Genomic DNA, 27,130 nt, shown 5'->3' with positions numbered 1-27,130 from the left:
GGAACTAGAGTGCAAAGATGACTATAGCTCTTCCAGCTTCCTGCCTTGGCCTGGCTCTGGATGAGCTTGTGGTTGGTCCTTCAGCTCTGCATCTCCAGCTTTGCTGTGTGCTTACTCAGATGCAGTAACACCCTGAATCTTACAGTGGGGACAAGGTTCCACTGGGGAATTTTCTATACATAGGGAGGAAAAATCATATGATGAAACAGAAAGAGGTCTGACTTTGGTCTGATAGGCCTGAATTTGAATCTGGCTCTGCCCTGAACTGCATGATCATTAGTAGACTTAAACCTAATCCCTTATTCATGAAACAAAACAAAACAAAACTACTAATTTGCAGGATTCTCATAAGAATTAAACAACAGCAACAACAACAAAAAAAAATCTGGCATTTTTAAAAGCTCAGCAAAATCCCAGATTTGATAAAGTTATGAACAAGGCTGAGTTAAAACAAGTTATCCCCCATTTTACAATTCAACAAATATTGCATTAGTTTTTTTTTATCAATACTGGGGATGGAACACAAGGGCATTCTACCCCCAGCCCTATTTTTTATTCTATATTTTTAAACAGAGTCTCACTGAGTTGCAAAGGGCCTCACTAAGTAGCTGAGGCTGTCCTTGAACCACGATCCTCCTGTCTCAGCCTCCCAAATGCTGGGATTACAAGTGTGTACCACCATGCCTGGCAGCACTTTTTTAATCTTTTCTTAATGCACCAGATTCTAGCAGTAATATATGACCTCAATGACATAATTTTTTTTTAGCAGATAGTCCATACATGCTTAAGGGCAGCACTGTCTTTGCCTCCCATTAGTGTAATCTCGACTCATTATTGTAATCTCAACAGCATATTAGAAGGCATGGGGTTCTCTGATGGCTCTCCTACAGGGCTAGCTCTACTCAAAGGACAAGAATCATCCTGACCACCACCAGAGCCTTTCTCTTTTTAATTAAACCTGGAAGCAAATCCGGGAAGCGCCCAGTTTGCCACTGTCCACACGTTCCATGACAAACATCCACTCAGTCTCCTGGCTACCATGGAAGCCTAACACACTCTGGAACAAAAACCAACAGACACGATCTTTAAAAGAATGAAACCTTGAAGCAAACAGTTTAAAAACCATGTCAAGTGAGTGTGCATGAATAAATATGAGAAGAGGGCCACCAATTTTCTCTAATGGATCAGCGTCAAACTACTTATCGCTGAGAGTAAACACACTGAGTGCTAAATATACCCTTCAAATCAAATCCTTTGGATTAATTTATTTTAAATCTGGAATATGCCTGGCCCTACAGCTGCTACATTCTAGGGAAGGCTTACATAACACAGTGCAAACTTGGATCACTAGCTCTTAAATTAGCAGGTGAATCTGCTTTATTTAAAGCTGGAGAAACAAAATAGGAAAAAAGGCTTTCTAGTCTCTGTCTTTTCTTTTTTTTTTTTTTAATCTTGACTTCAGTACATCTATGGAAGAGGAATTCATTCAATCGTCTATAACTATTAGGAAAGTCAAAACAGCTCCACCGCACTTACACAAGGCACGGGGAAGAGAAAGAAAGACAATCTGCCTTCAAGGAAGGGATTAAATATTAGCCAGAGAGAAATGCACACGCAAAGGTACAAGACTGAAGTCAGAGATTTTTCTGGCATCTTTCAAGTAAAAATTGCCAAGCAGAAAAGCAATTTTTGTTTCCAATTTGAAGCTTTAACTGTGTGATGTACTTTGAGAATTTATTTATAAGGAGCCCTTAACATATAATCTACTAGAATGCAAATGGGGTCTACATGCAATATCTATTTCACCATTGATCTCCATGACTGATTAGCTGACCTGACTCTCAGAAGTAACTCCATCCTCTTTACTCACACGCCTCCATCCTATAGTGCACCTCCATCAGAAATAAAATGGCTGTCCTGACTTCAGGGGAATGAGGAGGACACCGGGCTTACACTAGGACAGCACCACATTAAATGATCCAGGGCACGAATCAGTGTTTGGTGAAATGAGATTCAGAAAAGTAGTGAAAATCAGCAAGGTCTGAGTATCTACATGAAGATAGCATCTAATTCTCATTACTTTTCATATCGCCCATGAGCAGACTATGTCAATAATACCTATTCTTAACAGTGTCTACTTTCTTTTTTTTTTTTTTTTTTTTGTAATAACACTCTTTTTTTTTTTATTGGTGCACTGTATTCATACATCATAGTAGGATACATACTTTTGTAGACATACTTGCACACTTTTCCCAGTCAGCCCCCACCCAATCCCCACCCCATTCTCTCCCTATCCCTCCCTCCCATGCTTGGCTTAGTAGTTGACATCTAGTATTATGGCAATTTATCTAAAATTAAAAATGGTAATCTCATATAACAGTTTCATTTGTCCGATACCAAGCTTTTGATGACTTAAAGATGACATTTCAATATTTCTTTTTGCTTTCTTTCTTACCAGAGAATATTTTTTTTCTATTTTTTAGGTGAAACTATCATATATTTACATATTTATTTTTCAGAAAAAAATCTATCCTAATATGGAATATGGAGTCTAGGTACCCAAAACGATCTTGAAAAAGAACAAAGCTAGAAGATATATATTTTCTGATTTCAAACCATATAAAGCTACAATAATTGAAACAGTGTAGTACTATTCTAAAGACAGATATATAAACCATTGGAGTTAAATAAAAGCCTAGAGCTAAATTCTTCCCTATATTGTCAAGTTATTTTTGACAAGGTTTCCACGAACATTTGGTGGTAGAAATGATAATCTTTTAACTAAATATTGTTAAAAAATACTAAATACATGGAAAAGAATAAAATTGGACCCTTACCTAATCCCATATTCAAATATTAACTCAAAATAGATAAAAGACCTAAATATAAATCTTAAGACTATAAGCTTTTAGGAGAAAATCTGGGTCATTAAACCTCACAACATTGAAATTGGCAGTGATTTCTTGGTTATGATTTCAATGGCACAGGCAACAGAAGCGTATACAAACTCCCTAAAAAATAAAAAAAAATATTGTATATCCAAAGACAATGTAAACAGAGTTAACAGTTACTAATAGAATGGGATAAAATATTTCCAGTTGCTATATCTGAAGGTATATTAATATTCCAACTAGAGATCCTAAAAATTAACAACAATAAAGGCAAACAATACCCTTTAGAGATAGGTAAAAGACTAACATAAATAATGAATCTCCACAGATAACCAATCTTAGTTGTCTGTTGGATGGAAAATCTTGTTTCTGTAGTTCTGGTGTGTGTTACCTATTTCTTCTTTGTAGTTAATCTCTTTGAGTATTTTCTCTAGCACTGGTTTTGAAGACATAAATTCCTTCAGTTTCTGTTTGTCATGGAAGCTTCTTATTTCTCCATCTAATTTGATAGAAAGTTTTGCTGGGTAGGAAATTTTTGGCTGGAAGTTGTTTTCTTTCAGAATTGGGAATATGTTACTCCAAGCCCTTCTGGCTCTCATGACTTGGTTTGAGAAGTCTGGAGTGATTCTAATTGGTTTGCCTCTGAATGTCACTTGGCCCTTTGCTTTTGTTGCCTTTAAGATTCTCTGCTTGGCTTCCACATTGGTCATTTTGACAATTATGTGGCGTGGGGATCCTCTTCTCCGATCCTGTCTAAAGGGAGTTCTATAAGTTTCCTGGACCTGTGTATCGGCCTCTTGCTCGATGTCTGGAAAATTTTCTGCTATTACTTCCTTGAAGAGATTGTTGATCCCTTTGGTTTCACTTTCTTTTCCCTCCTCTATTCCAATTATTCTTAGATTAGCTCTCTTAAAATGGGCCCATATTTCTTCAATATCAGATTCCTGCTGTCGGATATTTTTTTCTAGATTAGAAACTATGCGTTCATTTTTGGAATGATCATCTTCTAGGAGTGAGATTCTGTTCTCCATGTGTTCTAATCGGTTGTTTGTGCTTTGAATTGAGGCCTTTACTTCATTAATTGCATCCTTTATCTCTTTTTGGCTCTCTCTGAGTTCTTTTCGAAGCACCTCTATTATTTCTACAGTTATTTTCCTCATTTGATCTTCTAGAAATCTCTGATTTTCAGTTTTATCGGGTTCTGATGTTGTGGGGTTGTGTGCATTCATTGCTCCAGTATTATTCCTCTTTCCCATGATTTCCTATGTTTGTGCCTTCTCTGGGTTCTTCCCTTGGGTCACTACGACTTCACTTAAGGTGTTCTGGATCTCGAGTCAGTAGTATCTCAGACCCCACTACTCCTTTACTGGGTTTTATCACAGAGTCTCCGACCCAGAGAGTCGATAGAGGCTGCTTTAGACTGTGGGGGGTGCCAGGTTGCACGTTCTTCTATGGTGTGATATCTCTGCCACCGCCCCTCCTCCACTGGGTCAAGTCCCAGGGAGCACAGTACTGGGATTTCTCCTTTGTGGCCCGCAATTTGACTCACTGTTCTTGAGTGCGCAGATGTAGCTGTACTGGCCTTGCTGAATTTGCTGCTGCTGCCGCCGGTGGCAATATGGCGCCGCTGCTACACCCTCGGCTATGGGGCTGGCGTTTTCTTCTTGGTTTTGATTTCGACTCTGAATCCCTGCAGCGTGTGCTGAGCTCAGCCACTGGGAGCTTTAGACGCTCTCTGCGTGGAGAAATCCCGCCTGGCTGTTCCGCAGTGGCTCACCTCGGCTTGCTGTAGCCGTCCCGTGAATTCGCCGGTGCCGGCAGTATGGCGCTGCTGCCGCTTCTGCCGCGTCCTCGGGCACGAGGCCGGTTATCTCCTCTGTGGCTCTGTTCTCAGTCCGCTTTCTCTCTGGAGCCTGGTGATTTTTTGTTTCACTGGTGATGGTGTTTTCTGACTATGAAAGGTGCTGATTTTGTGGTACTGGAGATTTGTTGTTAGCGGGGCTCTTAAGCCCCGCTTTTCTCGGTCGCCATCTTCCCGGAAGTCCAACAGTGTCTACTTTCAAGTGACTTCAATTGTTGGTCCTATTTTCCCTTTCCTACTGTAATGATTGTTTCCTTATATTCTTTTCCTAAAAGCTTATTAACATTATATTTACATCACACAATTGACCCACTTAAAGCATACAAATCAGTGTTGTTTTGTCTAGTCACATAGTTCTGTAACCATCACTAAAATATAATTTTAGAACATTTCCATCATCTCAAAGAGAAATCTTCTACACACTGAAAGTCATCCCCTACTTCTTGCCATTTTCCCAGCCCTAGGCAATAGTAGTTTACTTTCTGTCACTATGAATTCGACCAGGATATTTCATGAAAACATAATCTTACAATAGTGGGTCTCTCCCCACAGTCTTCTTTTACTTAACATTTTCAAGGCTCAACCATGTTGTAGCATGTATCAATACTTTATTTCTTTATAACAATGATATTCCATTTAATGGATATACCATATTTTCTAAATCCATTCTCAGTTTATATGTAACTATAAAATACAATTTTTCTAATAATAGTCAAGTAGAAAGTTCTCTATCTCCCCAAATCCCTTCTCCATGAAATTTTCATAGCCCAGTGTTTGTCCTTCCAGATATTTTTCTATACATTTTTACATAGCTATAGTTTTTATATAAATACAATAGTACACACATTACCATGTGTGGCTTTTTTTAAAAAAAACTTAACATTATGTTTTGTAGATCTTTCAAAAATCACAGGGATAGATCAATAAAAGTAGACTTATGAAAAAGTATTATCAGAATACCTCACAAAAATAAAACTGTTGGAGTTCCACAGCAAACTTCACGTTGTCAGAACAGAAAAAGATGCTTTAGAAATAAATCAAATAATAACTGGGTGTATTTAGGAAAAAAAAAATTCCAAAAATTAAAGCACCTTCAGTTATCCTGCATTGCTATGTGCCCAGCACAATCCTAGGGGCAGGGGAGATGTAAAATATGCTCAACACATCAGCCCCTTCAGGAGCTTAGGACCTCAGGTACTGACCATGCAAAGAGAAACAGCTCCTCTCAGACAAGCACCCAGAGGTCGAGACAACCGTCTATGGGCTTTCCAGAACCCAGCATCATCACTCGCAATGCAGAGACATGTGGGAAAAGCAGCACTTACTTTAGGCCTCGTATCCACAACGTAGATGAAGTCGCTTCCTGGGTTGGCTTTCCTGATGGCCTGGAGCATCTGCTCGTCCTCTAGGCAGCGGGCACTGAAGCCGGACAGGGGCTGGCTGCTCCGGCAGATGGAGGCCTGCAGAAAGAGATCACAGCGACACCAAACCATCAGGCAACCACCCAGCAGAGACCTTCGGGTCCATCTCCAGAGCAAAGAAGCCCTGGGTCCACCTGTACCCCACACCAACTTGTGAAAATATGGTTACACTATCTGGAAATCAAGACTTGTTTATTTTTAATTCAGGTTAAAAAAAAAACCCACCACTTGAGCAAGCAATATAAACCTTCCCTCTGTGTAAGATAGGAGAAATGTGTAAAGATGTTTACAGAGGATCCAAATGATAAAATTTAAAGCTACTAAAGCTGATTTTCCTTCTCCCTCTTATTGTTTCATTTTCTTGCCCAACACAGAAATACAAAATAAATAACCATTCTCCTAAAACTTACAGGATAGCATGAGTGTCAAGATTAATAATAATAATAATAATAATAATAATAATAATAATAATAAATATATTTGTTAAATACTTTTTGTGTCTGACATGGTGGTGCTCACCTATAATTCCAGTATTTGAGAGCCTGGGACAGGAGGATTGCAGGTTCAAGGCCAACCTCAACAACTTAGTGAGACCTTGTTTTAAGATAAAAAAAATAATAAAATAGGGCTGGGGATGTAGCTCAGAAATAGAATGCCCCTGGATTCAATCCTCAGTGCCACAATTTTTTTCATTATTTTTAAATTAACCTATTTAAAAACATTATGAATACTAACGATCCTAATTCTGAACAAGAAATTTTCACTGTAATGAAATCCCAGGTCGCTGCTAGGCTTGATACATAAGGGCAGCAGCACATACTGTAGGCTTTCTCTTTAGGTTCTTGATGATTTCCTTTGATGAGAAGAAACTTTTTAGTTTGAAGACATCCCACTTGTTTCTTCCTTTAATTTCCTGCACTTTGGAGGTCTTGTTGAGAAAGTTACTGCCTGTGCCAATATGTTGTAGTGTTGAGCCTATGCTCTCCTCTAATAACTTCACAGTCTCTGGTCTAATTTCTAAGTCTTTGATCCATCTCGAGTTGATTCCTGTGCATGGTGAGATATAGGGGTTTAGTTCCATCTTTCTACAAATGGATAGCCAGTTCTCCCAGCACCATTTGTTGAAAAGGCTGTCTTTTCTCCAGTGTGCGAGTTTGGCCCCTTTGTCAAAGATCATTTGACTATAGGTGTGTGGGTTTGTTTCTGTATCTTCTATTCTGTTACACTGGTCAGTCAGGTATTTTATTGGCTTTAAGGTTATAGTGAATGGAATTGTTTTTATTTCTTTCATTGTGGTACTTTTTAAAGAAAATTTACATATTATTATTATTATTATTATTATTATTATTATTATTTGGTGGTACTGGGGTTCCTGGAAGCCCTTCTACCTCCGGGCTACACTCCCAGACCTAATATATATATATATATATATATATATATATATATATATATATATATATATATATGTATGTATATGTATATATGTATATATATATATTTTTTTTTATTGGTGCACTGTATTCATACATCATAGTGGGATACAAACTTTTGTAGACATACATGCACACATCGCCCAGTCAGCCCCCACCCGATCCCCACCCCATTCTCTCCCCATCCCTCCCTCCCATGCTTGACTTAGTGGTTGACATCTAGTATTATAGCAATTTATCCAAAATTAAAAATGATAATCTCACATAACAGTTTCATTTGTCTGATACCAAGCTTTTGATGACTTAAAAATAAAATTTCAATATTTCTTTTTGCTTTCTTTCTTACCAGAGAATTTTTTTTCTATTTTTTTAGGTGAAACTATCATATATTTATATATTTATTTTTCAGAAAAAATATCTATCCTAATATGGACTCTAGATACCCAAAACGATCTTGAAAAAGAACAATGCTAGAAGATATATATTTTCTGATTTCAAACCATATAAAGCTACAATAATTGAAACAGTGTAGTACTATTCTAAAGGCAGATATATAAACCATTGGAGTTAAATAAAAGCCTAGAGCTAAATTCTTCCCTATATTGTCAAGTTATTTTTGACAAGGTTTCCACGAACATTTGGTGGTGGAAATAATAATCTTTTAACTAAATATTGTTGAAACATAATAATTACATGGAAAAGAATAAAATTGGACCGTTACCTAACACATATACAAATATTAACTCAAAATAGATAAAAGACCTAAATATAAATCTTAAGACTATAAACTTTTAGGAGAAAATCTGGGTCATAGAACCTCACAACACTGAAATTGGCAGTGATTTCTTGGATATGATTTCAATGGCACAGGCAACAGAAGAGTATACAAACTCCCTAAAAAATAAAAAAAAATATTGTATATCCAAAGACAATGTAAACAGAGTTAACAGTTACTAATAGAATGGGATAAAATATTTCCAAATGCTATATCTGAAGGTATATTAATATTCCAACTAGAAATACTAAAAATTAACAACAATAAAGGCAAACAATACCATTTAGAGATAGGTAAAAGACTAACATAAATAATGAATCTCCACAGATAACCAATCTTAGTTGTCTGTTGGATGGAAAATCTTGTTTCTATGGTTCTGGTGTGTGTTACCTATTTCTTCTTTGTAGTTAATCTCTTTGAGTATTTTCTCTAGTGCTGGTTTTGAAGACATAAATTCCTTCAGTTTCTGTTTGTCATGGAAGCTTCTATTTCTCCATCTAATTTGATAGAAAGTTTTGCTGGGTAGGAAATTTTTGGCTGGAAGTTGTTTTCTTTCAGAGTTGGGAATATGTTACTCCAAGCCCTTCTGGCTCTCATGACTTGGTTTGAGAAGTCTGGAGTGATTCTAATTGGTCTGCCTCTGAATGTCACTTGGCCCTTTGTTTTTGTTGCCTTTAAGATTCTCTGCTTGGCTTCCAGATTGGTCATTTTGACAATTAGGTGGCGTGGGGATCCTCTTCTCTGATCCTGTCTAAAGGGAGTTCTATAAGTTTCCTGGACCTGTGTATCAACCTCTTGCTCTATGTTTGGAAAATTTTCTGCTATTACTTCCTTGAAGAGATTGTTGATCCCTTTGGTTTCACTTTCTTTTCCCTCCTCTATTCCAATTATTCTTAGGTTAGCTCTCTTAAAATGGGCCCATATTTCTTCAATATCAGATTCCTGCTGTCGGATATTTTTTTCTAGATTAGAAACTATGCGTTCATTTTTGGAATGATCATCTTCTAAGAGCGAGATTCTGTTCTACATGTGGTCTAATCGGTTGTTTGTGCTTTGAATTGAGGCCTTTACTTCATTAATTGCATCCTTTATCTCTTTTTGGCTCTCTCTGAGTTCTTTTCGAAGCACCTCTATTATTTCTACAGTTATTTTCCTGATTTGATCTTCTAGAAATCTCTGATTTTCTGTTTTATCGGGTTCTGATGTTGTGGGGTTGTGGGCATTCATTGCTCCAGTATTATTCCTCTTTCCCATGATTTTGGAAGTTTGTGCCTTCTCTGGGTTCTTCCCTTGGGTCACTATGACTTCACTTAAGGTGTTCTGGATCTCGAGTCAGTAGTATCTCAGACCCCACTACTCCTTTACTGGGTTTTATCACAGAGTCTCCGACCCAGAGAGTCGATAGAGGCTGCTTTAGACTGTGGGGGGTGCCAGGTTGCACGTTCTCCTATGGTGTGATATATCTGCCACTGCCATTCCCCCACTGGGTCAAGTCCCAGGGAGTACAGTACTGGGATTTCTCCTCTGTGGCCCGCAATTTGACTCACTGTTCTTGAGTTCGCAGATGTAGCTGTACTGGACCTGGTGAATTCACTGCTGCTGCCGCCGGTGGCAATATGGCACTGCTGCTATGCCCTCGGCTGTGAGGCTGGCATATTTCTTCTTGGTTTTGAGTTCCACTCTGAATCCCTGCAGCGTGTGCTGAGCTCAGCCACTGGGAGCTTTAGATGCTCCCTGCGCCGAGAAATCCCGCCTGGCTGTTCCGCAGCGGCTCACCTCAGCTTGCTGTAGCCGTCTGGTGAATTTGCCACTGCCGCTGGCAGTATGGTGCTGCTGCCACGTCCTCGGGCGTGAAGCCGGTGTATCTCCTCTGTGGCTCTGAGCTCTGTTCTTAGACCGCTTTCTCTCTGGAGCCTGGTGATTTTTTTGTTTCTCTGGTGATGGTGTTTTCTGGCTATGAAAGGCGCTGATTTTGTGGTACTGGAGATTGGTTGTTAGCGGGGCTCTTAAGCCCCGCTTTTCTCGGTCGCCATCTTCCCTTAAGTCTCCTATTTTATATTTTTGAAACAGAGTCTTTAAGCCAGCGCGGCTGGCTTCGAACCAGCGCGATCCTCCTGTTTCTGCCTCCCAAGCGGGGATTACAAGCATGTGCCACCACACTCAGCTTACACTTTAACATTTGAATTAATGTTAATCTCCCAATCATACACATACATGATACACTGAGATTGTGAGTCCATTGTGTCAGAGGGTCAGTAAAGAAGGGACCCTCCAGGCAGGCTAAGGAGGGGAACTCCTACTGGAATTAACCAGGGCATGTCACCACATACCCAGGTGACTTGATGGGGCGGGGGCGGGGGGCTCTTTCCATGAAGGGGAGTTTGTACTCTGCGTCTAGTCTTCACTTCCCAGTCCTTAGAAAAAACCCATGACAACTTAGCAAAATTGGGGTTTCTCCAGAAAAATGTGAGCTCCAGTCTGACTCTTGGGAGAAGATGGGGCTATTTCCCACTAGTTATAAAGCCCAAGAATCATAGTACAGCTAGCACTATAACCATGTGAGGGCTCCACTACTGTTCTGTAGGAGAAAGGAGCCTTTAGTCATGTGGCTCAAGGATACCCTGGCTGTAGTCAGGTTCAGAATTTAGGAGGGCAGAGCAGGGGAACTGAGAAGGGGAGCCATCCCAAAAGCATCTAATTCTTGAGCAGTAGGAAAGAGAAAGGCCAAGGGTCTGAACATGGGAGAGGACGGCTAGCTAGAGCAAGGTTCAGGACTGAGGTGAATGACAGAGTCTGGGGACCAAGCGCAGGTCCTGTCCAGTGGGTAAACACAAGCAAATCCCGCAGGTGGCTCCGGAGGGGTCATCCTCCCTTTGATCTTTACGGAGTCAGGGCTGCCACCCTGCTCGGAGGGAATTCTGACCGGTGAGAGACTAATTCAAAGTTGGCGTTTTAGGATATTCTATCTGGGTTAGAAAAATATTAGTTAAAGACAGCTACCAGCAGGCAGTCTGCTAGATTCCATCAGAAGAGTTAGAAATGAGAACATATTGAAATGGTGGGAATGTATCTAAGCATGCACACACCTAAACTCATTGTGCTAGTGAGAGTCCAAATAGGAGATAAAGCTAATTCGTGATGATAACTATTTCAATTACCTTCTAGGAAAGAGCAGCTAGTTTTAAATAAGGGGTTAAGTTAGAACGGTCATACTACCAAATGTAGTTAATAAACTATGTGAGATATATTAAATAGACTACATTTTGGCATTTTGTAGGTCATTTTCTTAAAAACTTATGTTGTGTTTGAAATGGAATTCCTCATTGACACAGCGATTCCTCATAGAAATTTCAATTCTGTGTAAATGATAGTTTCTGAGTGCTTCTTTATATACAATCCATACCATTGGCAGTCAGGTTGTCAAGGAAGTATTACTTTTCTTTTTTTTTAATCTGGCAACATTTCTTCCAAATGCTAGTGACCTAAGAGAGGAGAACCTCCCCAGCAGTTCCCTGTCAGGAGAACTTCTCATTTGCAATGCGACTAATAGTTAAAATATGTTTGAATGCTTCTGTGGCAGGCACCACTGGTAGACACCAATATAAAAACTTTGTATATTTTTATTTAATTTTCCCAATTACCACATACAATAAAATCTGTTATTATTTACAGACGCAGTGACTCATGCATAGAGAGGTTAAGAAATTTGTTCAAGGTCACACAGCTAGTAATTGGTGAAACCAGGATTTGAATTCAGATAACATTATTTCCTAATTTTGAATTCTTAACCAAAATAATATAACACCCTGAAAGAAAATGGCAGGCAGCATGAGATAGCAATAAACAAGAGCAGCATTCGAGAAGATCTGGTTTTTTTTTTTTTTTTTTTTTTTTTTTTTTTTTTTTTTTGGTGGTACTGGGGTTCCTGGAAGCCCTTTTACCTCCGGGCTACACTCCCAGACCTATTTTATATTTTTGAAACAGGGTCTCTTACGCCAGCGCGGCTGGCTTCGATCCTGCGCGATCCTCCTGTCTCCGCCTCCCAAGCGCAGGGACTACAAGCGTGCGCCACCACGCCCGGCATGGTTTTTTAATGCTCATTTTGCTCTCACTTTCTGTAGAATTTTGGGTAGTTTTGTATCTTCTCTGAATTTCAGTTTTCTCATCTATAAAACAAGTATTAATATTAAACAAAGTATACAAAGTGGCAAAATATATTACACTCCTGAAACTGCCTATCATGTACGAAGTTTCAATAGATACCAGCACTAGAGACAGAAAGCAAGCAAGCAGGAAAGTGCCGTTAGGGATCTTGAGAGTTTTGTGCTCTAGAAACATCCTGTGAATTTAGAATGCCAGGTTATGCATGATTTAAAGCAGAACAATTTTTTTTTTAAAAGAAAGAACATCATGATAAAGAACAAAGGATACACCAATTCTAAGGGCTCTCAATTTCAAACATACACAGAATTTTGAATATTTATACATCTCTAGCTATGTTCTGCAAAGCTATTTGATTCCAAAGGGAGTCATGATGACCTTGTATGACCCACATGTGGTATAAGGTCTAAAATTAACATTACAGGTCGTCTTGACATCTGGTGAAACCGAGAGGGTGCCAGTGTGAGTTCCCCTCCACACTCTGCTTCTTTGGATAAACAATTCTTCTTATCCAATGGGCTGAGCTCTTGCTCACCCTGAACATGGGGTTTCAAACTCCCCCATCCTGAATATGGAACCATTTGGACAAGCCAGTCACACCCTCTTGCAGGAACAGGGGTGACCTCACCTTCTTGACACTACAAAGCTCATCTCTCACAGCCCGTGGCTGTCACTCTGTCCCCAGTACAACCCCCATGTGGCCCTTTGTGGCATGTGGTGTCCTCCCCTGAGCAGTGAGTCTATATGACTAATCAGTGGCTGTGGATCTTCTCTACCCAGAGTCAACAGTCAGGCATCTGGCCAGCCCCATAAGCAGAACCTGGGAGTCCCACACTCACCAACAAGTAAATAGGAAGAACATCATTATAACACTGTTCCAAAAGGGATTATTCACCCAGGGACATTTATATCAAAGGATTCTCAACATGACAGAATACATACTCTTAAGCATAAGGAAGAAAGACCAGCACATTTCTGGAATTAATAGCCACTGACATTTTATGGAACACTGCCTGTTCTATGTATGGGGTTTGATGAACAACGGCAGTATGAAGAACTACTTTGGCATGTCCTGTATCTCCCTTTAATCACAGAAATCACCCTTTAGTAGTGATAATTCCCTTTATGTAAAGCCTTGGTCCAGTCAGAAGCATTTATAAATCCAACTTGATACTAACATCTAAAAAAGTCAATCATTATCCTATCTACACTGGATTTCAGTGTGTAAGGGTGGGGAAGTGGGCAGACCTGGCCAGGCACATTAAGTACTTCACTGAGGTAAACAGACCTGAAGCCATGCTTAATAACATCTCTCTCTTTTATACATTGTAAAGAAAGCTCAAAGTTTCAATACAGGAAATCACTTGTTTAAATATCTATATCTAGTTGCTGTGTGAGTTCATCTTCGGGCAGACTTGAGAGCAGGAGTGGGTGATGAGGGTCTGAGGTCGGCACTGAAGAAGCCGCCACCTGAGGTCCAGCTGCTCAAAGTCTTTCTTTTTTGTGGCATTATACCCGTGCTCTTTGTAATACATAAAAAAATCTCAGTTTCAATAATTTCAAGGATGGGTACCATGTTCCACTGTTTAAATACTCTGCCCACCCCACCTCTGAAACAACAGTAACATATCCTCTCTCCCCCTTCCGGGTCTCCTTTCTTAGAAATGGATGCTAAGGGAAAATGAAAATGGTACTAGCCCTACAACCCCAAGTACAATATGAACATTATGAAATTCTGTTTTTATTAATTCATCTTTTATTTAAAAATATATTTTCTATTGCCTCTAACCATGGCTTGTACTAGTCTATTTGGGCCAAACTATATTTGGAGTCAAACAAACAGGATATTAATCAAACATTTTCTTCTCTTAAACCCTATTCTGGGGTGAGGAAAGGACCAAGTGCAGTGAATTCAACTAGAAATAAGACAATTGGCCAGGCATGGTGGCACACACCTGTAATTTAAGGACTTGGGAGTCTGAGACAGGAAGATCACAGGTGTTGAGGCCAGTCTCAGCAACTTAGGAAGACCGAGTTTCAAAATAAAAAGTCATGGGGATGTATGCAGAGATAGAATACCCTTGGGTTCAACCCCCAGTTAAAAAAAATCACACACACACACACACACACACACACACACACACACACATCAAGAAAGAGAGAGGGGGGGTGTCTGTCTATGCTTTTGATGGACCACACTTATCCACTAAATTAATGTTTTCCTTCATAGCATGCAACACAGGAGGCTGCATGCTTGCTCTGGTGGTAAAGCTTCTGGCATTGCTCAAAAAAAGTTTGGATGCATCCATTAGCATCTGACAGCTGCTGAGTGGTATTAGGCCAGGCTACCAGGCCTGGACTATGTGCCTTTTGAGTTTTATATAAGAGACAACAAAATTCTAGCCTATGAAAGCCACAGTAATTTAGTCTCTGTTAATTACAAACAAACCTAATCCCATCTTTTGCAAATAATATTTAAAAATAAAACCGACTGTCACTCTAAAGAAAAGCTTCTTATATTGAGGATACACAAAAAACATAGCCATTAGAAAAAGGAATGAATCAAGCCAAAAAAAAAAAAAAAAGTGCATCATGGACTTCAGAGGCTTTTCTAGAATAAACATGCAAAAGGACCTCCCACGTGGTTGAAAGGGTCAGAGAGTCCCCATGAGACTGCCTAGAAGAGGACAGCGCCTGTGTGGACAGCTAAACTCTGTATTATCTGAATCTGTTACATTACTTTATTGCCAAGTTAACGTGGAAGGTCAACTTTTATATGAGATAAAGACTTAAGCACAGTTGGATTATGTCATACCATACACAGGAATATCAACATACCTTTAAGATTTTCAACACACAGAGAGAGAGAGAGAGAGAGAGAGAGAGAGAGAGAGAGAGAGAGAGAGAGAGAGAGAGAAAGCAGCTAGAAAAGGACTGTTCGTGATAAAACAGAAAAGCAAAGTGTGAAACAAAAGCATGTCAGGAGACTTACGTGGTTATCTTTATAGTAGTAAGAAAGGGCAGGAAATCGCCGTCTACTCCGGAATTTGGAACTCCCCACTATGATGTGTGCCGTGGCGGATTTGGGAACATACAGTTCAGTAGGGTAAGAGTCACAAACCTATTACCAGAAAATACAGAGGGCTGTTTAGGCAATCAATCTTTTGTGTATCACCACCAGAAGTTCCATTTCACCATACTTTTAAGGTTGCATATTTCGTTGTTTTACCGGAGGAGGTATTTTGAGGAAATCAAAAGCCACTTGGGAGAACTTGAGAAAAATGAAGGCTCGCTGACTCTATGTATGATTCTGGAGGTGAACAAGATGCCCGTGAGCGTCCTATGTGTGCTGTCCCTGATCTCCAGGGCTCTTTATTTGAGGCAAGACAGTAACAACAGACCATTGCTTTCATCAAAAAAGGACAAATCGTAATTTTGCATTCTGACAGCTGAGAAAACTTTACCTTCTGGTATTTGAAAGAGAGCCTGATGCTGGGGACAGCTTTCTTACAATGTTACCACAGCAGTTAAGTCTTGGGTTACCTTTGTGTCCCTGGCAACGGGTGTGCTTTCCTTTATCCTCCTGGGATACTCCTTCTCTGGGTCTTCTCAAGTTTCATCTACCAGACCCAGCCCAAGTTCTACTTCCCCCAGGAAGGTGCCTCCCAATCCTCTAGCTCCAGCAGATTTCTTGATCTTATGTCCTAATGCGCCACACCGTACCAAAGAACAGCTTCATCCGTGTTTCTTATGTGTTGATCTTCAGTGAGAAATGATTTACTGTTTCTGGCAAGAGTTATTATCACTGTGGGAATTCCAGTGCCTTGGAAGGGTCTCATAATTTGGAACCAGAAGTCCATAGTTTAGTACCTGGCTCTGATTTAACAACTTTCTGACCTTGAAGAAGCCAAATAATACTGCTTTTCTAGTCTCTAAACCAGATACTACAGCAATAACAGCTCCAGAGGTTGATAGAAGATCGAATTAGATAAGACCCATGGCAGAGCGCTTTATGAACTGTTGGAAATGAAAGAAGCGTCAGCAGTAGCAATAGTTCTAGTGGGTGGCGCTGTTGCTTACTACACACTGCTTTCACATGAGTCTGTCTATTTTCTGCAGTGTGTCCACAGCAGTTTCCTCAAGCAACTGTTTATTTCCTGGAAGGCAGGCATCTCCCTAGGCATATCAAGAGAGAAAAGGGGGAACAAAAAGTATGCCTAGCCGGGTGTGGTTACACATATTTGTAATCCCAGCATTTGGGAGGCTGAGACAGGAGGAATGCAGTAGGTGGACAACTTCAGCTACTTAGGCCCTTTGCAACTCAGTAAGACCCTGTTTCAAAATAAAGAATAAAAAATAGGGCTAGAGTAGAGGTATAGCACGGAGGTAGAATGCCCTGGGTCCCATCCCAGTACTGCAAAAAAAAAAAAAAAAAAAAAGGGATGCCCAAAGTATAATTTCAGGATCCCATCAAAGACATTAAGGCAGAGGAGTACCAAAAAGGGGGGAGGGCATTGGGGGTTGAACCCTGGGGCATCGGGCCCGATTCTGACCCTGGCAGCTAACATATGGCCTATTTCAAAGCTTCTCTGCCCCCCCCCCCGCTTCCCCTGTTAACAAATAGCAGGCTCTTAGTTTACCGATCAAAAGAGTGAATGAAGATCTGGCATGTGGTGCTTGTGGATCTGAGAAAGAACTAACTCGAGGACAACTTAGACATTAACTCTGATGAGTCCACCAGTGTTGAAGAGCTAACTCTTAAAAGGAACTTGATTCCTTTGTTTAAAGAGACTTTAGGGCTTGTTCCTGAATAGTTAAACTCAATAGTTTCTCCAATTTGCTAGCAAATCAATAAATTACTTTTTCCTTCTCCCCAAAGACCTATTGCCATTATTTGTTTCAGCAAATTGGGGTAGGTACCAGATTTTGGTTACAAAGTTGCACTCCAGCCATATTTTATTATTATTTTTAAAAATTTGAAACTGTGTCTTACTTAGTTATTAAGGGCTCCACCAAGTTGCAGAGACTAGCCTCAAATCTGTGATCCTCCTGTCTCAGCACCACAACTACTGGGATTATAGCCATGCACCACCATGCCTGGCCTCAAAGAGTTTAATGTGGGGTCTGGCACTGACACGCTGAAGGAAAATCCAGTACCAAGAAAGATGGCCCAGCCTACTTGGACCCGGAGAGCTAGCATGCCTGTTGAAGACTGAAGACGTGCCAAGCCAGTATCTGAACCCGCCTGCGGCCAGCCAGCTCTAACATTGCTTAGATGGACCACACCTGCTTGATTGAGGTTCAAGAGACATGTAGTCACTGCACTAGACAGGCATTTTCTTAAAATAACAGTTTTTAAGAGGAAATAAGTATGTTTTCATAAACTGGGAATTACCCATTTTCTTTCTTATAATGACACTAAAGAATTGCTAAGTTTTACGACTAACGGAAATAAGTAGTAGGCAAGATTTCTCAGCATACTTATTGCATACAGCTTCTGCATATCAAGAGGTGAGTGAGACCCTGGGGAGACTGCCAGGCCCTTGATGGTCTCCTAAAGCCGGGAAATGCCCAGGTTGGCTCAGGTCCAGGCCCTGTGCATCACAGCTGCAGTTAGACCAGGGGAGATGTAATGTCTGCAGCCCACTATCCTTGATACTCTCGGTCCAGCTCAGGCTGGACTACTGGCTATGAAAACATGGCCTTTTTTATTCACCTGAGCATCAGAGAGGATAGCCCCCTGTCCTCTGGGAAAAGGACAGGCTCTACAACAAATGGTGCTGACAAAGTTGATATCCACAATCAAACACACAAAGATGAAACCTTATTTTATAGCACATATAAAAAGTGACTCAAAGCTGGGTGTGGTGGTTCATGCTTATAATCCCAGTACTTGGAAGGCTGAGACAGGAGGATCACAGGTTCACAGCCCACCTGAACAACTTAGTGAGGCCCTCAGCAACTTAGCAAGACCCTGCTTCAAAAAACAAAACAAAACAAAAAACAGCTGCGTGTGGTAGTGCAAGCTTGTAACCCCAGCATTTGGGAGGCTGAGACAGGAGGATAGTGGTTCAAGGACAGCCTCATCTACTTAATGAGGCCCTTTACAAATTAGTGAGACCCTGTTTCAAGATAAAGAATAAAAAATAGGGCTGGGGTGTAGCTTGAAGGTAGAATGCCCCTAGGTTCCATCCCCAGAACTGCAAACAAACAAACAAACAAACAAAGCTGGACATGGTAGTGCATACTACTTACAATCCCAGTACTTGGGATGCTGAGACAGGAAGATTGCAGGTTCATAGCCAGCCTCAGCTACTTAGTGAGGCCTCTGCAACTCAGTGAAACCCTGTTTCAAAATAAAGAATAAAAATAGGGCTAGGGGTGTAGTTTGGAGGTAGAATGCCCCTATGTTCAATCCCCAGTTCAAAAAAAAAATTACAATAGGTGTGGGAGTGGTGAGTGTAGCTCAGAGGTAGAATGACCTTGGCTTCTATACCCCAGTAAAACACACACACACACACACACACACACACTCAAAATAGGTTCAATACCTAAATGTAAGACCCAAAACATAAAATTCTTATAGAAGTACATAAGAGAAAAACTTTATAACAATGGATTTGATATTGATTTCTTATAATAAAAAGCATTGACAATAAAAGAAAATAAGACAAATGGGACAACATCAAACTTAAAATTTCTTCTGTATCTAAGGATACAATCAAAAGAATTTTGTAAAGACAACCTATGAATAGGAGAAAACATTTGCAAATCATATGTTTCCTATAGGGGTTATTATCCAAAATATATAAAACACTCCTACAATTCAATGACACAATCAAATGACCTAATAACAAACAGGCAAAGGACTTGATTATACATTTCTCTAAAGAAGATACACAAATGATCAATGTGCACACAAAGATGTGCAATACCACTAATCATCATGAAAATCGAAATAAAAATACAGTGACTATCATCTCACAATTGTTAGGTTGTCACCATTAAAAATAAAAACATAACAAGTGTTGGTGAGGATGCAGAGAAATGGGAACCCTTGTGTATTTTTGGTAGAACTGTCAAACACTACAAACCACGACAGAAAACAGTATGAAGATTCCTCAAAAATTTAAAACTAGTCATGGCAAATATGATTGAGCAATGCCACTTCTGGGTAAATAATCAAAACTAAAAGCAAAGTCTCAAAAAATAAGTGCACAACCACATTCACAGCAGAATAAGTCATAACAGCAAGAGGTGAGAGCTACCCAAATGTATAACCGAGAAATGGATAAATGAAATGGATATATTAAAATACAATATTATGTAGACTTTTTAAAAAGATAGAAAATTCTGTCATATCCTATAACAAGCTGAACCTTGAGTACATTAGTTAAGTGACATAAGCCAGCACAAAGAGACAAGAGTGTATGATTCCACCTAAATGAAGTATCTGAAAGTCAAATTTATAGAAACAGGAAGTAGAATGGTGGTTGCCAGGAGCAAGAAAGAATAGGGAGTTATTGTTTAATGGCAGAGTTTCAGTTTTATAAATAAAAAGAATTATGGAGCTCAGTTACATAATAATGTCACTATACTGGACATTACTAAAGTTTATACTTAAAAATGGTTAGTATGGCAAATTGTATGTTATGTATGTTTTAACACAATAAAAAAGAAACAGCAATCTTAGACAGCATTGCCTGCTGTCATTTTTGCAACAAGATCATAGAGTTGTAGTCAATATTCTCACAATGAATAAGGCACTATACAAAGTAACTATGCCACTATATTTTAAAACTCCTCAAAATGTCTCTCAAGATGTAGCTTGGTTATAAAAATAACACAGAAAAAGGAAAATTCAGAGAGAACAGGAAAAGTTCTCAAGGGTGAAAAATGCTTTTCTTCTAAATTTGTTCTTTCCTCCTGAATTTTGTTTCTTCTGACTTTGCCTTACTTAATGAAAGTATATCAGCAAGTTAATAACTTTGTTTTTTTTAATGCATAGGGAAGCCATTTTTATTTGTCCTCCATTAAATAAATTAGCCTTCCTGGTGTGCCTACCTGTCTCAATGTGCTACCCAATGAAATCTTCTTGGTAATTCTTTCATTCACTCAAAAAGCTTTTACTTATTACTTACTATATTGTAACTATTACTGTGAGGAGCTGGGGCAGAAACAAGTAAGAGTTTTGAGCCTTGAACACTTCATATTCCTAGAACAACTGATCTTTGTTGGCCTGGTTACAAACTTCCAGTAAATGTATTTAACACTGCAGTGCATTAACCACCCAAAATACCTTCCAAGATGTCTTATCAGACCACTATATTTATTAAAAACCAATTATTCAATCAAAGTACTTTGGGGGTGAGACTATGTTGTTAACTGAGATATATCTACATAGAAATTTTCTTCTTAAACATTTAGGTACTAAAACTTACTTCAAGAAATTTGTGATGAATGAAAAGAAGGGTATCAACAGCAAAAAGTGATTTATCTAGAAATAGAGTGCTGGGCATGATGGCGCACGCTTGTAATCCCCGCACTTGGGAGGCAGAGACAGGAGGATCGCGCAGGTTTGAAGCCAGCTGTGCTGGCTTAAGAGACCCTGTTTCCAAATAAAAAATAGGTCTGGGAGTGTAGCGCAGAGGTAGAAGGGTTTGAGTAACACCAAAAAAAAAAAAAAAAAAAAAAAGAAATAGAATACTCTGTCACATAAAATATAGCTTTAGATAGCTGTAGTCAAACAAGCTTTCATAAAATTACTGGTTTGGGTTATTATTTTAAATTTTATTCCAAAAGTATTCATTGAAAAATTTAACCTAGTAATGAATACTAATTACTTAATTTAAATAAAGATAATCCCAGGGTTAGGTATGCAATGAAATCCTATCTGAGAGAGTTAGACTACCATAAGCAAGTATTATAAATAATATAGTAATGGTGATAGAGGTGATAATAATAATATTAATAACTAGCTTGCCCAAAGCCATACAAACAAAAAATGGCCAACTGGTTCTGGAAACTAAGATTTTATATTTTATGTCTGGTGTCATTTCCACCATTGGCAATAGTTTCTTTTTTTATCATGTAATTCCACTTTCCCCACTTATCTAAAAGTATTTATAAGAAAGAAAATAAATTGTACATGAAGGGAAAGAAAATTACACATTTTTCTCAACCATGAGATTAAAGTCACAAGGAACGGATTAGTATGAAACTCTCTGGACAAGAGACTAGCCAGAGATTTTCTGCAAGACACAATTTTCATTCTATTTCTAAAATAATTATACATAAGGCTATTATAATATTTCCTCTTATTTCAGTGATGTTTCAAAGTCATAAATCCCATACGTTTTTGCCTTTTCTGTTTTAGCACAGTTTTCTGGTGGTTATCTTTGTTTTGCTGTGTTACTTTTGAAATGAAATGCTGAGGAACACATGTTTTGCAGTCTGTACAATGTAGAACATGACTCATATAGAGTTATGTTTGTGGTGCTAATTCTAGAAGAAAATATCATAAAAAATAAAAAGAACCTGTATTTCCAAGAAAATATTATTCCAGTAATGTAGCTCAGCTTCATTTTTTCCCTTGTCCAAGGGTGTGTCGTGTTTCTTGAAAAAGACATCCAACTTTCTCTACTAAACTTGGATTTCCCTTTCTTCCATTTTAGGACTAAAAATTCAATGCAAATTCAGCCTCAGCATGGGGACAAACCATTCTGACTAATTTATTCAGTTATCTCACAATGATTAGGAAGGCTATGGTTGTCACATTTGTGTTTTTTTGCCCATTTACATTGACTCTGATTCCAAAGAGGAATCAGTGTCATGACTATCTGTTATGCCCCCAAATAATCTACAAATCAAGATATTCTAAAGAATGACGTAGAAGGACCTAACCCACAAGATTTATTAAGATTTATTATAAAGCTGTAATTGTAACTACTAAAAATGTAATTATGGAATATATACAGTATCAGATTTAGACAAAGGTTAGCAATAGACCAGGGATTAAAAAAAATTGACAACTCAAAATTTCTGAGAATCAAGACACCCTGGAAATAGTAAACCAATATCTTCTGAGAAGAAATATTTGCAACATCTATATAAATGATTATAGATTATTGTCTAGAATATATAAAAAATTACAAATTAATACAAAAAGAGTCTTATGGAAAAAAAGAGCAAGAATGTGAACAGAAGAGTCAATGTAAATGGACAAAAAAACACAAGCATTACTTAGATGAAAAGTTATTAAAGTATGCAGATGAAGAAAAATTAAAGAAAATTTTAAGACAAAAGAATGGACTGTGAGTGTGGTCCAGAGACATAGTGCTTGTCCAGAATGAGCAGGGCCCTGGGTTCAATCCCCAGCACAACAAAAAAATAAAACCACAGAACAAAGTGATGGTGGATTATTTTCTCTCTCTCTCTCTCTCTCTCTCTCTCTCTCTCTCTATATATATATATATATATATATATATATATATATGTGTGTGTGTGTGTGTGTGTGTGTGTGTGTGTGTATGTATATATATATGTATGTATGTATGTATGTATGTATGTAAGCATCTCTATATATATCTCTATATATATGTATGCATGTATCTGTCCTTTGCAAACTCTCTGGGAGATTCTTTTATTATTTAAAATAGTTTAAGAATTAAGAGTGAAATCAACACCAATGTGAAAGCCCATCACTGGAAAGAACATGAATTTCTTTGCTACTCCTCCTCTCCTTCTTCTCGGTATTATTCTTTCCTGCAAGTGTAGACAGATTTCTCCATTTCTCTCTAGGGAACCCCTTGGTGACCTTGTGTACCAATCAAAAGTCCAGTGAGCACACTGAGAAGCTGGTGCCAAATTGTCATCAGCGTCTCTCTGACTTCCCCACTAATGGTTCCCTGTGCTATAAAAAGCTTTAATGGGAGAATGAGGTTCCAGCCAGCTCTCCCAACAACTGCTTTGCCACAAAAGATCTCCACTGGAGCTCCATGAATTTCCAGCCCCTCACACGCTGGAGCAGGAACATTTGGGGGATGGTTTCTGGGGTTGTCTTGTTTATACTTTTTGATTTTAGGTTCAGATACGGAAAAAAAATCCACACATTTATATCTATACCTAGGAGATAAAAGCCATTCTAAGCCATCAGAAGTCACAATTTCATGTGGACCTAGTATTTGGATTTCACTAAATGTCTCTCTCCACTTACTCTGTAGTCTCTGTTCACATCACTGAGCTGCCAATAACTATTAGGGAGGCCCATTCGCTTGTATTCTTCACTAAGATCGATCAGCATCCAACCTTGTTCTCTCTCTTCTTTATCTAGTTTGGGGTTGAATGAAAAGCAGTATAATTCCTCGTATTTCACTGCAAGAAAAAGGAGAATAAAGCCAAGTCAAACTGAGTGAAAGCCAGAACCAAATCTCCCCAATAACATTCTGTCCCAGCTGGAGTTCACCATCCCAGCCTCCCACCTCTGGCACCCTCCCAGGAGCACCCTGGCTCTGTGAACAGGGTCACTCAACTCCTCCTCCTGCTGAGAAGGCCTTGGGGCATCTGAATGCAACTTTGCAAGAACATCTTTCTTTTTAGAAAACAGGTCTTTCTTCCTGTGATTTCCCCCCCAGTTGCTTTAAAAATGAATATATTTTCCAAACCATATAAAATACAAACATATTAAGAATGTATATGTTGTTTAGACAGGCATGGTGGTGCATGCTTGCAATCCCAGTACTTGGGAGGCTGAGACAGAAGGATCATGGGTTCGAAGTCAGCCTCAGCAACTTAGCAAGGCTCTCAGCAATTTAGCGAGACCCTGTTTCCAAATAAAAAATAGTAGGGCTGGGTGTATAACCCGGAGATAGTCTGCCCCTGGGTTCAATCTCTAGTTAAAAAAAAAAAATGTATATATTGTTTAGACATAAAGAATTCAATTCAATTTTTAAAAATTTATATATTAAGTTTGGATTTGGAGTGGCTTCTCAGAGGTAGACACAGCCCCAAGCCACTTACATTTTTATGCTCACAATATTAAAAAAAATGAGCTGGGCGTGGTGGCCCATGCTTGTAATCCCAGCATTCGGGAGGCTGAGACTGGAGGCTTGTGGTTTGCGGACAGCCTTAGCTACTTAGTAAGGCCCTCTGCAACTCAGTGAGACCCTGTTTCAAAATAAGTAATAAAAAATTGGATAGGGTGTATAGCTCGGAGGTCAAATGCCTCTGGATTTCATCCCCAGACCTGCAAAAAACAACAACAACAAAAAATTTAAAAAGGAATAACAAAACAGTTGGAAATGCTATGGATTATATTATATATTTCCATTAAAAACATTTTAACAGAGATGGGCATGGTGGCACACACTTGTAATCCCAGTACTTGGGAGGCTGATAAAGGAGGATCGCAGGTTCATAGCCAGCCTCAGCGACTTAGTGAGGCCCCCAAAATCATGAGACCCTGTTTCAAATAAAGAATAAAAAATAGAGCTAAAGGTATGGCTTGGAGGTAGAATGCCACACATTCAATCCTCAGTACCAGAACAAACATTTTAACATAATTGTGCTGCTTGTAAGATATTTATAGGATTCACAATAAATTATCAATTCATCATGCATAGTAGTATCACGGTCATGGAGTGCAAGCTGAAGGATGTGTCATCAAAGTTTTCTGTCAATGTTTTCATGGTATTTCTGCCTTTATACATAGTCCTTTATGCTTGTAAGGCCAAGCACAATAGCCCCACTGTTTCCTTCTTCCCAGTAAAATCTAGGATTTGTTTATTTCCATATAAGGAAGTGTCTACACCAGCACTGTCCAACAGAAACACAATGCAAGCTACATATGCCATCTTAAATGTCCACTTTTAAAAACTAAAGAAAAATCAAATTAATTTAGTAATAAAATTAATTTAGTAATGTTTATTATATCAACTGCATCTAAGATATCATCATTATTATCCTTTCAATATGTTCACAGCATAAAATATATTCATTTTTACACATTTTGTACTGTCTTTGAAGTTCCATGTGTATTTTATACTAAATGATACATCACAGTTCAGAAATAGCTACAGTTCAAGCACTGTGGCCAGTGGCTACCACACTTAACAGTTCAGATCCTAGCCTTACTGATAATAATAAATGAAGTACTTGTTTTGTTCTAGATTTTGTTGTAATAAATGCACTGGTCCAGCTAGTCGGTTCCATTGTGGTCTTCATTTTACAGATAGAAATGTGAAGCAAAAGAAAGTTGAGGAGCATTTCTTCACAAGGGCCACACGGCTAGAAAAGGAGGAAGTCTGGCTGGAAGGAGGCCACCGGGCTGCAGACCACAGGCCCTAACCACGGCACACACACTGCTTCCCCAAGACACAGCCCTGTCTGTTCTTCCTTTACTTTCCTTGGTCCATCCCCCTAATCTCCAGGCTCCTCTCCAAAAGGTTTCTATCTCCTGCTGACTTTCCCAGGTCCTCCCATTTCTTCCTCAGCTGGCTGATAGCACTGGGTGAGGACACCTTAATTTTTCTACACACATGTCATCAGAGGAGCTATAAAGGATCTCAGCATCAGCAAGAGGCTGAGTTACACACAGGCAGCCCAAGATCAAAGCTCAGTTTCAGCCTTGTTTGGTTGCTATTGGGGTGACTTATACATGTGGAAGAAAGATAAGGATCGTATTTTAAGTACCAGATATTTTTATCAGACATAAATGCTTGTGAATGACTGGAACATGACTAGATACATTAGACTCTATTTAAGTCTCTCTGGATGTCATATTTCTAAAGTTCAAAACCTAGGATACTGACTATTTGAAAATAAGAAAATACATATACAGGTGCATGGATATATAAACAGAACAGACACTTCCAGTACAAACAGTTTTTTGGTTTTTTTTTTTTTTTTTTTGGTCATTTTGGGAATAGGAGACAGCATAGAAAACTGAGATCCTCTTCCGGGAACAGCTGCTTCAATACTGACACATCTTTTCCATCTCTAAGTACCATTTTCATGACTCAGGCTTCTGCTACCATAATGCTAACCACAAATGCAATTTGTTTAAGATGCCAAAAGAATCTCTTGAGAAAGCTTCAGTTCCCTCAGTGAAAAGAGAGCTGGTGAATATGGAGTAATAATGGAAGTTAAGTGTCCTTGGTTAAATATTTACACACAGGTTTAAAGGTAGATAAAAACACTCCATGACTATAGACAATGTTTTGTGTGTGGACTGATGCCTATTTCTATTGGGAAGAGGCAATGAAACAGGAATAATTTATAGTGGAAATTAAGATCACTCTTAAACTGGCAGACATTAGAATGGGTTGACACTAAGATTATGAGCTTTTCCCTTTCAGATATTTTTTAAGGAAAAGGGTGATTAGCTAATCCTGAGGCTCAATTTAAATAATTCTACATGAGGGCAGGAACTTCCCTTTTTGTTAGGCAAAGCTCAGTCCTGTTTGTGGGCAAGCTTCCTACCCAGAGCTGGCCCCGAAGAAGAAGCCTGGGCCTGCCTGCCCTAGAATGTAAAAGCACCATTAGCATTGGTGTATATTTCACTGAGTATTTTCCATCTTAAAATTTTCTGTGCC

The 27,130-nt window shown here is 39.0% G+C and overlaps 1 protein-coding gene across 1 annotated transcript in view; it reads right to left on the bottom strand.

The window, feature by feature from the left end:
* The window catches only part of MTMR7 (myotubularin related protein 7), a gene marked incomplete at both ends in the record, with an annotated part of 126,645 nt that overhangs the window by 54,443 nt on the left and 45,072 nt on the right, over window positions 1-27,130 (bottom strand). The window contains 3 exons of the mRNA XM_080710694.1: window positions 6,078-6,212; window positions 15,532-15,660; window positions 23,755-23,912. Of these exons, the coding sequence (XP_080566820.1) occupies window positions 6,078-6,212; window positions 15,532-15,660; window positions 23,755-23,912 (422 nt within the window). The remainder of the gene's footprint in view (window positions 1-6,077; window positions 6,213-15,531; window positions 15,661-23,754; window positions 23,913-27,130) is intronic.

Source organism: Muscardinus avellanarius, assembly GCF_963383645.1.
Source record: "Muscardinus avellanarius genome assembly, chromosome: 14".
Lineage (NCBI taxonomy): Eukaryota > Metazoa > Chordata > Mammalia > Rodentia > Gliridae > Muscardinus > Muscardinus avellanarius.
This window is presented reverse-complemented; position numbering and strand designations above follow the sequence as displayed.